Genomic DNA, 17,290 nt, shown 5'->3' with positions numbered 1-17,290 from the left:
TTGAGCTTCTTGAGTCTGTTCAGTAAAGAGTGTTTTGATTGGTGGATTAAAAGTTCACCATGATTGGCTGAACGGAACATCCTCCAAAAAAGATATTTATGAATCTTAACCTGCAAGGAAGGTCTCAAAAATACCACACAACAAATTCAAAGCAGTCCACGCACATGTGACGATTTGCAAATGCAGATTCAACGATCCATAAATACATGTAACATCATTCATAAACGTGTGATGGAAATTAATTCAAGAACTTGATATATACATATTTGTGTAAACATTTTAAATTTATTTAGGTAAGATGCATTTGTGTGAGCATTTGGGGAAATATTTATGCTTTTACTTGTGTATTTATGAGTTGTGTTTTGAATTTACGAATCGGATTTTGTAAATGTAAATTGTGTTGTGCATTTATGAATTTTGTTTTGCAAATGTGTTATTTTTGAGGCCGATCTGGCTCCATATATTAAAGTAACATTTTTATTGCTAGCCTCTATTTTGTAGGTAAGTGAATTTACACCTGCCTTTGTTTTCTTTAATTCTCTTTACTCATACGTAGTTCTTCAAATTAGTAGCACATATAAAAGTATAGTACAAAAAGATTTATATAAAGAGTCTGAAATCATTATAAGTGTCCGTTCAGGGTAGTTCAGTTCAGTTTTCTTATTCTTTTGGGATACAACACTCATAGACAGCCATAACATTCTAAGCCAATGAAATTTGAAATGGCCTGGTTGCAAGCTGTTGTGTTTGAAAACACACACAATGCAACGAAAACTGTATTCTTCTCACCATTGTGTGTCTTTGTGTTTTTGTCAGATTATTAACAGACTTCAATAGTGTTTATAATGGGCTTTCTATTAATAATGCAGAGCCTTTGACAATTACAAACCCAAGTCAACCCTGATGTGTATACATACACACACACACACACACACACACATGCCACATAATTTGTAGTCTGCACACTGGATCTTGAGGGTTTTGTAAACTTGCTGTTAAATAGCCTTCCAGTGTGTGTTTGCAAGGGCCAGTTTATGTCTCAACTGTGCAGGGCTTTTCCACCAACAGAGGGCAACAGTGGACTATAACTTGATCAGGGTTTACAACGGGGTGACCAGTCATGCTTCTGGAGGGCCTGTTGGGTTTTGCTTGTTGAGGATTGTTTAGTTATGAGTGGAGCTCAACTCTGCAGGAAGGAGGCCCTCCAGGAGCAGGATTGGCATCACTGCCTTAGTTACAAATGTGGTGAAATTTATATTTATTTATTATTGGAGAAAGCGTCACATTTTTTTATCAATACGCAGAAAGCAATATAGTCTGGTCATGCTTTTCCTTCTTACCTTTTATGTATATCACAAGGCTTTAATAATCTTTACATCTGTTCTTAAGTATTATATTTTTATATTGTGTAATGCATTTACACTATCATTCAAAAGTCTTTTCACTACCATTCAATAATTAAAAAAAAAAAAAGCTCACCAAAGCTGCATTTGTTTGATCAACAATGAGAGAAAACAGTAATATTTTGAAATAATAATAATAATAGTAAAATAATTTTATATATCATTAATTTAATGTGATATTAATATAATACAAATTTTCAATGTTTTGATGAATAAAAAAAAATAAAAAACAGCATTTACTTGAAATTTTTATAGCCATAAATCTTTTTAATGCTTGTAATGAAAATGTTTGTTAGCTCTAAAATACGTTAGCCAGCAGATGGCAGTGGTAGCTTTATAAACGGTCATTTGAACTCAATGACTGTTAATCAGGTTTCAGAGCTAGATTTGCCCTATTCTATTTCTTTTGATCACAGCATTATTTGTTTGTGCGAACACATATTCAGTTATTGTATATAATGTACTGAAATATACTGGTATTTTAAAATGAATAAAAATGACTTTGTTTTTTCTTTCTCTGTGTTCTCTCTAAAGGTTGTTTATCCTGGGTTCATATGAAAGGGAGACATATGTTCACTGCACCTTAGAGCTCAGTTCTGATGAATGGCGGGAAAAAACTCGCAGCTCCATTAAAGAGGTACACGTTACATGTCCTGCTGCCCTGCTGCATGTGTTTCTCTCTGCCTGAGGGTGCTGCACATGCATAAACACGCATGTTTGATATGCATTAATAAATCGGAGTGTCTATTTACACTAAGTGCAAATAGCCCACCTTGTTGGCAAAGGCTGTTTACACTAGCTCCACCCACAAACGTGTGATAGGGCTAGTCAACACTATAAAAGAAGGCTGTCGGTTGTTAGCTCCGGTGGCGTAGACGTAGTCTTTTTTTTTTTTTTGAGGCGATCGACCCGGGTTCGAATCCGCCTTTTGCCGAACTTTTTTTTTTCCCTTTTCAAATCTCATATCACATCGGAAAGGCATTTATTTTCAATAAAAATGAAGGAAATAATCAAAAAGTTGAAAATAAAGTATTGGGTAGGTGTAGGGAGGGCTTCATTGTCCCAATAAGGTGGCATCCATTTAATAATTTGATTTAAAGTGCCCCTATTATGGGTAATGAAAGGTTCATATTTTGGTTTTGGGAGTCCACAACATCAGGTTGACATGCATGCATGGTCAAAAAACACTTTCATTGTCTTATAATATGCATTTATTTTTACCTTACTTGCTCAACGACTCCCAAACGATTCGCTCAAAGATTCATTTTTCCAAACCCCTCCGTTGCGTGACGCTAATCTGCGGTGATTGATCAGATTGGTCTCATTTCCATTTCATCTTGCCTGTAATGCCTGATAAAGCAGTGTTTGTGATGCTTTGTGTACAGCATTACCGGGGAAACAGCTATTTTACCGCTCCAAAAGCGGCACCTAGTGGCAAAGAATGAATTTGCATTTTCATTCAGACCAACTGAAAAGACCAACAAGTGGACGGGCAATATGCTAATGTTTCATGTTGAGGTCAACATGAACCAGCTTGGGATTAGTTTTAAAAACAACTTGTTTCAATGATTCAGAGTCGACTCTTTCTTTTGAGAGACAATAACTTTATACACGGTGCACTTTCAGATTTAAAACTTTGCAGGATGTTTTCATCCACTTAGAGCTGTGTTACACACTGCATGAAAGTTAATTTTCAAAAATCCATAATAGGGGCACTTTAAAATTATAATTTATACTCAATACGTTATTATTGCATACTCTTTTTATAATGCACTATAATACTGAGGTGCAGATAATTGCCACTATTTGCAATAAGTAGTATAAATAGCAGAAAATCCTACTATTTTAACATAGTGTAAATAGAATCTATCGCTATTTGTACTTAGTGTAAATAGCATATTGTTAAAAAATACTGCTATTTGCACTTAGGGTGTACTAACACTAGGCGGTTTGAACCGCGCCCGAGCGCGTTTTATACCCAAAGTCCGGTTCGTTTGACTAGTGTGAGCGCTCCGTGCCGTGCTCTGGCGCAGTTCGTTTAGCTGGCCCTGGCCCTGTTGGAAGAGGTGGGCCAGGGCACGGTTCGGTTGGGCTCGGGCGCGGTACGCATGCAGTGTGAGCGCTAACCGCGCCGGAGCGTGGAACAGATCCAATTTTGTGTGCGGCCAGAGCACTGTACGCATGTAATGTGAGCGCTAACTGCGCTGGAGCACGGAACAGATACTATTTTGTGTGCGCTACTGTCATCATTACGACCGCAAACATATTCTATTACTACTACTGCACTACACTTTTCAATTAATGTAATTCAATCAAGTATATTTAGGTTTATAATCGGTCTGGTTCTCACCTTATTGATGAACAGGAAATGTAGTTTGCGAGTAAAGCTACAAATTATTTAATTAACGCCAGCTGTCTCCGTAATAATTCTCTGATACATACAAGTGAAAATCAACTTAAATTATAATTTAATAAGCGTGCTCCGGCCCGGAAAGTTTAGTGCAAGTGTGAGTGCAGGCCAGCGGGGGAGTGGGAAGGGGGGATAATCGCGCTCTGGCTCGGTTCAACTCACACTAGGCACGGTTGCCTTGAACCGAGCCCGAGCGCGATTATCCCCCATCCCCACTCCCCAGCTGGCCTGCACTCACACTTGGAATTAAAAAAATATTTATTCATTTTTTTTTAATTTTTTACTTGCACTACACTTTCCGGGCCTGAGCACGCTTACGTCATGTGCGAGATAACGGAGAACGCCACTTTCGCTAATATTCTACCTAATAAATGTGTAATTTATGTCGTGCCTTGATTTTCACTTGTGAGTATCAGAGAATTATTACAGAGGCAGCTGACGTTAATGATAGAATTTGCAGCTTTAAATCACAGACTACAACTCCAATTCATCAATAAGGTGAGAACTTGATTGAATTACATTAATTGAAAAGTGTAGTGTAGTAGTAGTAATAGAATATGCTTGCGGTCGTAATGATGACAGTAGCGCACACAAAATAGTATCTGTTCCGTGCTCCAGCGCAGTTAGCACTCACATTACATGCGTACAGTGCTCTGGCCCACCTCTTCCAACCGGGCCAGGGCAGGCACGGAGCGCTCACACTAGTCAAACGAACCAGGCTTTGGGGGTCAAACGGGCTCGTGCATGGTTCAAAATGCCTAGTGTTACTACACCCTTCGTGTAAATCGCATCTATCGCTAAGAAAATATGCTATTTACACTTAGTGCAAATAGCCGCTGCCTTAATAAATACACATGCACAACCAGACATGCATGCACACTGTTGTCTATGGCACGGGTCAAAAGTCAAAGATAGATAGATGAACAAGAAAATATCCAACTTTAATTAAACTATAATTCTTTGCTATTAATTTTAGTGTTTGCCAATGTAAAAAAAAATGGGAGATGATGTGCAGCACAGCTGTAGCCTACTATAAATTGGATGTTTTTGTAACAAAAATTACTTTATTGTAATAAATACTGTTATATAGACAGTATTTATAAATATAGTTATACAGTTACTTATTTTGATATAAGAAAATTACTTAAACCATGATTTTGGTAATACTGACCAACCCTAGTAATTGTTGATACTATTGCTCTATTTATATCTATTATATTATATTAGATCTACACTGAACAAAATTATAAACGCAACACTTTTGTTTTTGCCCCCATTTTACGTGAGCTGAACTCAAAGATCTAAGACTTATTCTATGTACACAAAAGGCCTATTTCTCTCAAATATTGTTCACAAATCTGTATAAATCTGTGTTAGTGAGCACTTCTCCTTTGCCAAGATAATCCATCCACCTCACAGGTGTGGCATATCAAGATGCTGATTAGACAGCATGATTATTGCACAGGTGTGCCTTAGGCTGGCCACAGTAAAAGGCCACTCTAAAATGTGCAGTTTTATCACACAGCGCAATGCCACAAATGTCGCAAGTTTTGAGGGAATATCCAGCAACTTCGCACAGCCATTGAAGAGGAGTGGACCAACATTCCACAGGCCACAATCAACAACCTGATCAACTCTATGCGAAGGAGATGTGTTGCACTGCATGAGGCAAATGGTGGTCAAACCAGATACTGACTGGTTTTCGGACCCCCCCGGACCCCCCAATACAGTAAAACTGCACATTTTAGAGTGGCCTTTTATTGTGGCCAGCCTAAAGCACACCTGTGCAATAATCATGCTGTCTAATCAGCATCTTGATATGCCACACCTGTGAGGTGGATGGATTATCTCTGCAAATGAGAAGTGCTCACTAACACAGATTTGTGAACAATATTTGAGAGAAATAGGCCTTTTGTGTACATAGAAAAGTCTTAGATCTTTGAGTTCAGCTCATGAAAAATGGAGGCAAAAACAAAAGTGTTGCGTTTATAATTTTGTTCAGTATATTTATAAAAACTGTAATATTGTGAAATGTTATTACAATTTATATTAACTGATTTGTGTAAATTATTCCTGTGATGGCAAAGCTGAATTTTCAACAGACAGTAGCCTTCAGTGTCACATTAGTCCTTCAGAAATAATTCTAATATGCTGATTTGGTGCTCAAAAACATTTCTTATTATTAACATTGATGAAATTAGTTGTGTTGCTTCATATTTTTGGAAACCCTCATACATTTTTCAGAATTCTTTGATGAATAAAAAGAACAGCATTTAAAACACAATTTTTGGAACACTTTTTTTTTTTTTTGCATAAATGCTGTGTCTTTTGTAATTTAATCCATTTAATCTGTATGTGCTGAATAAAAGTATTAATTTCTACATAACACTTTGAAGGGTAGTGTACAGTATGTATAATAACATAATTCTTATTATTTTTTATTTATTTGCCGTTTACTTATTTATTCACTTATTTGTTTTGTTTCAATTATCTGATTTTTAGAAGTACAATAATACATCTCAAATGAACAGCTGTACAGAAACTACAATATATTTCTTTGTGTGTGGCTGTAGACTCTACTTAATTAAGAAACACAATAAGCCTGCGTGTGTGTGTTTGTGTGTGTGTGTGTGTGTGTGTGAGAGAGAGAGAGAGAAAGAAAGAGCGAGAGATCTGATCACTATAACAGGCATGCACCAGCACTGACACCGCATGTTTATATGCTTGATGACTCTACATTGACTTAAGGGTTCACATATGTAATATTGACCAATCCCATCAGCAAGGACATGCAGTGTTTAAGCGACTGCTTGCATGCTTAAGTGCGTGTTTGCGTAGACGCTCATATGAATGTGCACACATGCAGGCTTGTTTATTTGAAATACAGAATTATGCACGGAGATGGAGATGCAGATGCACACTGGCCACTGTGCGTTTCACCTCGTGTTTATCAGCTTCCCCCAGACCCCCAGATTCAGAGACCTTAGCAGGGACTCAAACACAGGATTAGTACAGATATCATCTGGAAAAGGTCATTGTTTTTCTTTCTCCCTCTCTCTTATGTTCTCGCACCCTTCTCTTTCTCTCTCACTCCACTGGATATCTCTTTCCTCTCTTTGTGTTTTCCATCTCTCTATATTACGTTCCTCATATCCTAAACTAATTTTACTTATAAAACAGCACTGTGATCTCTGCTCATAAGTGCAATGGTTCCTATACACAGTATTTACAGGGGTATAACCATGGTATGTGCACAAAAGAATATGTGCATGATAGCACTTGACACCCATTTTGTCTGTGTGCATGCTGGGGGATTGTTTTTTAACACAATCTAAACGCTGAAGTGTTAAAGCATGATTTCTTAGCTTACGCCTCTGGTGCAGAGAGGCTAACACCGCTATCAGTAATAAGTAAGTGATACTGAACCTCTGGGGTCTTTTCATTTGTTCTTATCTCCTGCCGTTCCAGCCGCTCTCACCATCGACCTGCACCGCCCTGCAGTCGCTTGCCCGCCGATGCCCATTTCCAGCAAAACTCAGTGTACGTGGTCATCTAGATAAGTTAGAGACTGTAAGAAATGTCCATGCAAAGAAACCCTTTTTTAACATACATATGCTATGTAAGGTTCCTGTGATATTGGAATGCCTTGAAATGTCAGGAAGTTCTAAATAAATAAAATTATGTAATTAAATAAATAATTAACTTTTTAAACAGTGCTGGGCAACGATTAATTGCAATTAATCGCATCTAAAATAAAAGTTTTTGTTTATATAATATACAGTATGTGTGTAATGTGTATATTTATTATGTATATATAAAGACACACACATACAGTATATATTTATATTCATATAATTTATATTATATAGAAACATATTTAATATATAAACATAAAATTTTTCTTAAATATATACATGCATGTGTGTATTTTTATATGTATATATATATATATATATATGAGTTTGCTCTCAGAAAGACTCAAAATAAATCATAAATATTTTTTATTTTGTATTTGTAAAGTGAGATCAGCTGTAAAATATTTTTATCTATGAACTATATAATATATATAAATATATATATGAACGCTATAAGATGATTCTTAATAAATTCATAAATGTTTAGTAAGAAATTTGTATCCTTTATATGTATATATATATATATATATATATATATATATATATATAAATTACATATATAAATTACATGTATATTAAAAATTAAGATTATTCATAATTGTTAATTTAGATAGATATAGATATGATATAAATATAGATTAGATATAGATAATATTATTTTATAGTGTTTGCACTCAGAAAGAGCCAAAATAATTATAATTTTTTATATTTTGCATTTTTAAACTGAGGTCAGCTGTAAAATATTTTTTAGAAATTGAGAGCGCAAACTCTATAAAATGATTCTTAATAAATTCATAAATGATTAGTGAGAAATTCTTATTCAGTATTTGCACCTGGCTGGAAAAGTCACAGAAGTTTATTGGCCAACAGACATAGCTCTTTTCCAATAGAGCTGCAGCAAGTGAGTTGACGTATATTTGCACATCTGCTCTGATGCCTGACTGATCATTTATTTTAACAACCTGACTTCATCCGGTCAGACCATAGTGACCCATGGACAGAGGGGAAAAAAAGCTTTATTTCTGTGTGGCTGTTTCTGTGCAGTCATCAGGCTTTTGCTCCAATGAAATATTTTCTGTTGTTGTTATTCCAGCTGCAAGAAGCATTAGAAAAGTGTTAGACATTTCTGTGAGAATAACGTTATGTCCTGGTTCTTCAAAATATGGTCTGTGTGAGTTCCTTGCAATCCAAATAACACCATCGAGCACTGCAGGGGGTGTGTGTGCTGTGTTTTTTTGTGTGTGCATGTATATGTGTGTGTGTGTTATGGGAAGCTAGTTCTTTCACTGGGATTTTTCCGTCATCGTTGTTTAGAGAGTCGTGATGTTGTTTAAACCATGCTGCCAGATCAGTGGTTTTCATTTCCTTCATTTTTTTAGTTGATTGACATGCATTTTGCTCACTTGAGTGTGTGTTTTATATTTGAAGTCCTGTTACGTCCGTTATGTCCATGACGTCTTTGTGATGTTCTCATTTCAGATGTTTGCTGTTGAATGTCCCTTAGACATGCACGCACGCACATACGCACAGACTCAATTTTGCCTTCAATTTGTGGCGTGTGGGTTATCCAGCTGCCATGTTTGTGTGTTTCCATTTGCCCACCTATTTAAATCTAATTTAAACCAAAGACAAATAACCCTCTGTATGCCTGCTTTGTCAGGATATCAGTTCAGGTCCTATTCGTCTTAGCTTATTCAGATACAGACATATCTCATAATGGCTCTAAGATGGCTGTTTCATCCGCAGCACCTTGTCTTATCACAGTCTTTTTCCCCCCGAGGACTGGCTTTCAGGCCACTATGATGCTGTGTTAGTGTGTATTTTACATATCTAAAATGTTATTAAAATGTTGTCTTTTAACGTATAATTATACATATATATTTTATAAATAAAGATTTATATATTATACGAGTTTCGTAAACGTTGAATTAAATATATAATTTAAATCATTGGAATAATTTATAATAAAAACATTTCTCATAGGATACATAATTCATTACATTTTTATAGCTCTTTTCTAGACACTCAAAGCTAGACACTTTTTTTCTTCTGTGCCTAAGAAAGTCATATTATTTAGGGTCTGTCATCAGGCTTTTCCAGGCTGTTTTTCTAATTTTTTATTTCCAATTGATTTTGCACTGTGCCAATGACGATCATCCAACTAATTTGACAGCCGTCCTTGTGCATGACGGAGCGTCTGATGGGTGTATTACCAGCGCCACAGAGCTAACACTCATTGCTGGTTATTCCAGCCCCTTCACTAAATGAATCCCAGCTCCGCCCTCCACAACAGAAAAAGCTGAACACCGATTGGTTGGCCGAATCTTGATGCACGTGAACACAGTGTAGATATTATGCATTTAAAAGATGACACAAGTTGCAACAGATAACGGAAATGTTACAACACGCCAGATCATTTCTAATAAATCAATATTATGGAGATCAATTTAATAGATTTCTTGAGACAGACAGGTGCACTTTTCACAGCCCCAAAGATTTGTTTCTTAACTAAAGCATTATTTTGCAAAGTGGTATAAATTGTCATAATCCATTAGAGCCACATATTGTGAGACGATGTATGGAGAATCCTCCTTGTCGTTAGTCAGCGCAGCGTGATTTTCAGTTAACTGACTCTTGTTCCCCAGCCGAGTGTATGGGGTCAGGGCCCAGTGTCTTTAACTTTGTTCTGAAGTATGTATTGCCCGCAGTCAGCTGCTGCTGTATCTTTAGTTAGTTGTTGTTTGTACCGGGGTGTCTGACAGGCCAGCTGCTCTTTGTCTGTGCTGTTACGATTTGATGCAGTCTGAAGTATATTGCTGCTAAATCTCATTTTTATGCAGTTTATTGCTGCTGGCCAGGCACCTCTCCTGGAAATAAAAGGATTGGAGAGAGAAAGAGAGAGCTGCAGAGACGACTGTGAGGCTCTAGCGTTATATAGCTAGGCTTACAGCTATACCTTTTTTTTCTTTGCTTTGATTTGCTTTGCTCATTTCCTTCCTTGCTTTTTCCATTTCCATTTGCCATTTCTGATTATCTTTCTCTTCTTTCCTTAGTTTCATCTTTCATATCCTTTCCTCTCCCTTCGTTTCTTTTACTTTTCCTCCTGTATTTTCTTCCTTTCCTTTCCCTTAATTTTTCTTTTCTTTTCTTTTCTACTTTCCTAACTCCTAAAAGTTCATAGTTTCCTATTTCCCATTTGTGAGCGTCCTTTCTTCCTTAGTTTATTTCCTTAGTATATTTTTTCCTACTTTAATTTCCTTTCCTATTTCCCCCTTTGTTTCCTTTCTTTCTTTTGCTATTTACTACATTTCCTTTTTCATATCCTTTCCTCTCCCTTTGTTTTTTTTACTTTCCCTCCTGTATTTCCTTCCTTTCCCTTCTTCCTTCATTTCCTTTCCTTACTCCTTTACCTTATTTCCTTCCTCTTTTTCAGGTTCCTTTCCTTGCCTTTCCTTGCCTTGCCTTTTCTTTTCTTCTTTCCTAAACTTTCCATTCGTTCACTAAACTTTCCTTTCCTAAACTCCTAAAAGTTCATAGTTTCCTATTTCCCCCTTTGTTTCCTTTCTTTCTTTTGCCATTTACTATATTTCCTTAATTTATAATTAATTATAATAATATTTCTTTCTGTGTGTCCTTTCTTTATTTTCTTTTTTCATTCCTTCCTTCTTTTTTTTTTAGTTATTTACCTTCATTCTTTTTCTCTCTCATTGTTTCTTATGCTTAGTCTTACTCATTACCTTCCCCTTTCCTTCCTTTCTTTTCCTTTCTTTCTTTCTTTCTTTCTTATTTTCATTCGTTCGTTCTTTCTTTCTAATACTTCATATTTCTCTCTGATTTTAAATTACGTTGTTGCAGAACTGTTTCTGTTACTGGAACAGTATTATCTGTGCTGATTTTTGGGTTGATGAATAGTAGTTTGATGTATAAGTTGTGGACCTTCATTTGAAACCCGTTTTAATGGATGAACAGTGTTTGGCACACATATTTGAAGGTTTCTTGCTGGCCTCATCAATTGCACAGTCCTCACTGGAGCATTAATTGCTTGCAGTCAGATTGGAGCCAGGAGCTAGTCTACACTTCAGAGTCCATCGCTCTTTGAAGCAAAATGTCACCTGTTGAATATAGAGCTGCTGGTGAGAGTGCTATAAAGCCATGAATCTTCTGACAGTATCAGACAGCTGCTGAATGCATGGGAAAGGACATTTGAAACTCCACTTTTAAGTAACTGCCTCAGTTTAAGCTGAGAGAATGAAAATGACAAACAAAATGCCAGAGTGATAAGGACGCACTCTTGTTCCCCCAGCATGTTGGTTGGCCTTTGAGTGTTGATAGGAGAGACTCTTAATTTTCCCTTCCATCTTTCATTTGGTCATTCCCATTCTACCTTTCGTCCCGTGCACGTGGGGGTTAAACCGGGGGCGGGTCCATGTAGATGAGGGGACAGATCCTGAGCAGCTGAATAACAATGAAGGTGCTAAAAACGGAACCGACTCGACGGACGTTAAAGAACGCTCTGGCCGCTGTGAACAATTGCAAATGAGAGGGATGAGAAGGGTCTTGTTTTTTGAATATCCCCCGTCTCCATAACAACCCTCCCTTTTGTGTGGCGCTCTTTGAAAAGCCTCCTCCTATCACAAACACGTAGCGGTAACATGAAAATTCAGCCCGTCCATGATGAGATGCGACTGCATTCATCCCAGCTTTGAACAGATAGAGTGCTTCCTGGAATAGGTTCGTCCACAAACAGAAAATGAGAAGCAATTAGTGCACCTTGCTGAACCCATGGTTGAGGGTTTCTTCCAAGAAATAAAGGCTTATTTTGTTTTGCACATAAGTTTGATTTGGAATCATCAAATTTGTGGTCGATTTTTGTTAAGGTTTTTATGATATGTATATATTTAATACGTAATATTTAGTGCAAATTGTCTTCCTCTAATTTAAAACTTTGAGTCAGAACTGGATATGGTAGATTTTGTAAGTTATAACCTTATGTCATTGTCATGTAACTATGTGCAATGCAGCGTTTTGTTAATTTGCATGGATTGGAGGATGGGTGAAATGAAGAAGAGCGAGTGATTGAATTTGGCAAGTGTTGGAAAAGGGCAGTGATAGGACAATATTCCACCACCGCCATGAGTTATTATGCTTCATGTGACTTAAACCAGGCAAATTAATATAAAAAACATTAATCCACAACAACACTTCCTGCTTGATTATCCTCACTTCCTGCCAGCTTTGGCTGTCAGACATTTAGAAATTGAGTTTATCAAGCTCTGAAATTTCTCAATATAATATTTCCATTGCTTAATTTTTAATCTTGTCACTAATGGGATAATTGAGAATATTTTTTAAACTTTATCTGAGGTTATGTGAATCCTTGCAGTTTTGTTGTAACACTGAGGGGGGAAAATCATTAAGAACATTTATAGATAAATATGTGTATTAGATTTTTACTTCGTAGGCATTTAAAAAAAAAAAATTAATCATTGATTTCAGGTGATTGTGTTGATCAGCCGATAGCCAGGTCATTGCAAAACTAATTTTGATGGTAAAAAAAATAATATCTAAACAACAATTTTACAGTATACAATATAAGTTTATTTTAAGGAAAAAGTTAAAGATATCAACACTACTTTTCAGATAATATATGCATATGTGTGGTATGTACTTCACAGAAAAAAATATTAATTCTTCCAGGATGGATGGATCTGAATGGATTTATTACATCAATTATCTAATATAAATTGGGTATTTTTAAGAATAAATTTTAAAAAATTGTGAAATTGATGCTTGAAAAAAATGCACACATGGTGTAACGGGGCTGACGAGACGTGAGACGTGTGGATCCATCTGCAGACTTTATTCAAGAGACGTGGTAAACAGGCAGGGTCAAAACAATGGCAAACAGGTATATGGCGGGCAAAACACAAGAATAGTCCCAGGGCTAGCGTAGGTCACCGATCAGCAGACAGAATCACAGGGGCGCGAGATGAGAGGGAGAAATCCAAGAAAATTTGTGTAGATCAGAAACCGCAAAAACAGGCAAGGCAAAACAAGGAAAACACGGAGACTCGGAAAGGGGTACAGGCTAAACAATACTCACCAGAGAAAGGTGGTTAGAGTGTGTGTTATATAGTGAGTGAGGTGATTATAAACAAATGTGTGCAATCAGTGCAGTGTGCAAATCGTGCAAAGAATGATGGGATATGTAGTCCAGGGTGCTATGCAACAGTTTGTGTTGTGCGAGAGTCAATGTAATGGAAAGGGTGACCTCTGGTGGTGAATAAACGGAAGTCCATGGACTGAATTCGTGACAAAATAAAATTCTATATATTTTCTTTAAGTGCAGTTTTTTTTTTACTGGAAAACAACAAAAACTTTATGTACAATACCACTTGTAAAACAATCAGATTTGTTATTTGAGAAAACATGTTCTTTTAAAATCTGACGTTCACTTCTGTTTTCATTAGATCCTTCTAAAATCCTTGGTCTGTCCACTTCAGCTGATCGATCTAAGCCTCCTTTCTTTCACGTCTGTTACTTTTTTCTTCTTCCTTTGAAACAAACTATTAATCGCTAGAGCTCTCTTATGCTGTGCGTGTGTGTGTGTGCGCGTGCGTATGCCTTGCGGGGGCTTCTACCCTATACCCTAACACTAAACTCTCTGACATGTGCCAGATGATTCGATTACTGACCATTGCTCTGATGGCTCTCACTGCATCTGACCACTGAACTCAGCCACTGTGTGCGAGGAAGATACAGAATGTTTGAGGAGTAGAACTGGCCAGTATACTGTAGCTAAAAAAAGATATCTTAATATTTTACAGCCTTTTCTTAACGTCGTTTTGTATATTTGCTCTGAAATGGCAAAAAGGATGTTTTTTAATCAGAGGAATCATAATTTCAGTTAAACAGCCATTGTGGCAAATTACATTCAAAATGTGCAATGTAAAATGTAAAATACAAAACAATCTAGTTAAAATGTTCTGTTTTCACACTCTTTTTCTCTAAATAAACCATATTACATGGAGAAAGCGATAATTTAGCATTCTTATTCATTTAAAATAACGAAAAATCGTATTTTACATATTATTTACAGAAATACATTTCTTTGTTGTAGCATGACTCTTTGGTTTGTGTTTTCTCTTTTTGCCAGCTGGTGGGAGTAAGTCTGAATGTGCTTGTCGATCTTAAAGGAACACTCCACTATTTTTGAAAATTGGCTCATTTTCCAACTCTCCTAGAGTTAAACATTTGAGTTTTCGAATCCATTCTGCCGATCTCTGGGTCTGGCGGTAGCACTTTTAGCTGTAGCTTAGCATAGATCATTGAATCTGATTAGACCGTTAGCATCTCGCTAAAAAATGACCAAAGAGTTTCTATATTTTTCCTATTGTAGGAAAAATGCTGCGCTGCGTAATATCATTGCGCCTGCTGCACCCATGGTACAGCAGCAAAGTTCCTTGATTATTACGCTGGAATGAGAGTATAGTTCCTAGCCATATCGGCCTAGAAAATCGCAACTTTTCATTTTCCGTCAGTCTTGGGACATGATGTAACTACAGAAGAGTCAAGTTTTAAATAGGAAAAATAGTCATTTTTTAGCGAGATGCTAACGGTCTAATCAGATTCAATGATCTATGATAAGCTAAGCTAAAAGTGCTTCCGCCAGAACCGGAGATCGGCTGAATGGATTCGAAAATGGTAAAACTCAATTGTTTAACTCTAGGGGAGTTGGAAAATGAGCCTATCTTCAAAAATAGTGGAGTGTTCCTTTAATTTCATTAGCTCACCTCTGTAGTTCTGCTTGTGGATAAAACTAACAGATTAAAAAAAACCTTTAAGAGAAACAGGCTCTGAGGTGACAGAGTATACAAAAGCTGTGAGCTACATTTTCTCTGTGCATCTGAAGTTGCTGAAGGTTGCTGCTTCGATCCTCGATCTTTGTGCCACTCAATGAAACACGTCAAACCGCATTACATTTCCAGTGAGTTATTCCATAGTTGTTTGACGATGGATCTTTTTACCAAACACCTCATTCACTCAACAAAGGGCCAAATAAACCTGCTGCTTGATTGTTGATTCTGTTGATTTATCACTTGATCACCCGTGGCACGAGTGTTTGACTTGGCACAGTCTCTGTCATCCCTCAGAACTTCTGTGCATTTGATCTGGAAGCTATAAGTGTGATCTAAATAATCACAAGCTGATTCAACCAAGGCTTTTAGTACTTTTATTCTGCAAGGAGACATTAAATTGATAAAAAATTACAGTAAATATTTCAAATAAATGCTGTTCTTTGGATCTTCTATCCATTAAAGAATTCTGAAAATAATTATCATGGTTTTCAACATTAATAATAATAAGAAATGTCCAGCATATTTCAAAGATTTCTGAAGAACTGGAGTAATGGCTGATGAAAATTCAGTTTTGCCATCACAGGAACAAATTATATTTTAAAATATATAAAAATAAAAAAGTTGTTTTTAGTTATAATAATAATAATTGCAATTGTGATCAAATAAATGCAGCCTTGGTCTGCATAAAAGTCTTCTGAAGGGCCAAAATATAGTTTGCAAGCAACCACAAACTACAAAGAAATAAAATTTTCCATGTTTTTTTCCCCTGAATGTGCCTAAAGGGTAAAGCAAAGTATATATCAATTTTGTGTTGTCTGTTGGGCATCATCATTATCGCCCGTGTTGCTTAAGTAACGGATGAGAGTCTGGTCTGAAAAGGGTAGATTTATATAAACCAGTCGAAGAGAAAGGTGGGGGATGAAGGGAGTGGGAGGATGAATGAAATGGATAGCAGGAAAAATGGAGGTAGAGAGAGAGAGAAATGGAGAGTGGGAGGTTTGGCTGAACACACACAGTCGCTCCTCCAGCAACAGGTGTACACACAAGGCAACTGTCCATTCTGCACAATAGCTTCAATGGGCATCTGTCAACAATCACACCAGTGCACGTAACACATCTACCACCTACAAACACGCATGCACTCACTGACACCTGTGATGACTAGAAGAAAACTTCCATTTTGTTGTACAGACTAGAGTGTACTATATCTGGAGTGTGTAAGGCTGATTTTGTAACATTTTTTCTTTCTCTGAGCAGTTACTCCATCTGCCTGTCTGTCTCTTTGAGTGCACAGAACAATTTGATGTCTGTGTGCATTTAGAGGCAGTATTAGGGTGGCCAAGCATATTGCTGTATGTTTTGTGTTGTGCATGTGAGAGAGAGAGAGAGAGAGAGAGAGAGAGACATCAGAGAAAAACTAGAAAAGTAAACTAAATCAAAAGTTCGATGCTGTTTGCTTCTCTCTCTCCTCATCAGAGATGCTTTTGTAATTAAACATGTCTCAAGATTTTTTTTGTTGATCCAGCATTCAAGCTTTTTACATTACTTCAAATAAATATTTACTCACCCTCATGTTGTTCCAACTTCGTTTTACATTCTATCTTCCATGGAAAACAAATTAGTTATGTTTCGTTTACACGTATATTTAATGTGTATATTTAGTTGTGTTTTATGATCAAACATGAATAAGAGATGCATTTATTTGATCAAATATACATTACAAACAGTAATATTGTGAAATATTATAATTTTAAATAGTTTCTATATTTGAATATATTCTAGTGCTGTCAAATTATTAATCACATCCAAAATAAAAGTTTTTGTGTGCATAATGTGTGTGTACTGTGTAAATTTATTATGTATATACAAATACACACATACAATATATATTTTAAAAATATTTACATTCATTTACATGTATATATTTATATTCATATAATTTATATTATATATAGATATATTTAATATATAAACAACATATTT

General features: G+C 36.3%; 1 protein-coding gene across 2 annotated transcripts in view; it reads left to right on the top strand.

Moving 5' to 3' along the window:
• LOC107583555 (PDZ domain-containing protein 8-like) overlaps positions 1-17,290 on the top strand; it is a 64,995-nt gene that overhangs the window by 19,190 nt on the left and 28,515 nt on the right. For both annotated transcript variants that reach the window (XR_001609050.1, XM_016269819.1), the window contains exon 3: positions 1,938-2,040. Coding sequence is in view for 1 of the 2 variants with exons in the window: in XM_016269819.1 (XP_016125305.1) it covers positions 1,938-2,040 (103 nt within the window). In the remaining variant the exon portion in view is untranslated. The remainder of the gene's footprint in view (positions 1-1,937; positions 2,041-17,290) is intronic.

The sequence above is a fragment of the Sinocyclocheilus grahami genome, unplaced genomic scaffold, assembly GCF_001515645.1.
Source record: "Sinocyclocheilus grahami isolate Dianchi unplaced genomic scaffold, SAMN03320097.WGS_v1.1 scaffold54.1, whole genome shotgun sequence".
Classification (NCBI taxonomy): domain Eukaryota; kingdom Metazoa; phylum Chordata; class Actinopteri; order Cypriniformes; family Cyprinidae; genus Sinocyclocheilus; species Sinocyclocheilus grahami.
Note: the sequence above shows the minus strand (reverse complement) of the source record. Positions and strands in the feature narration are given on the sequence as shown.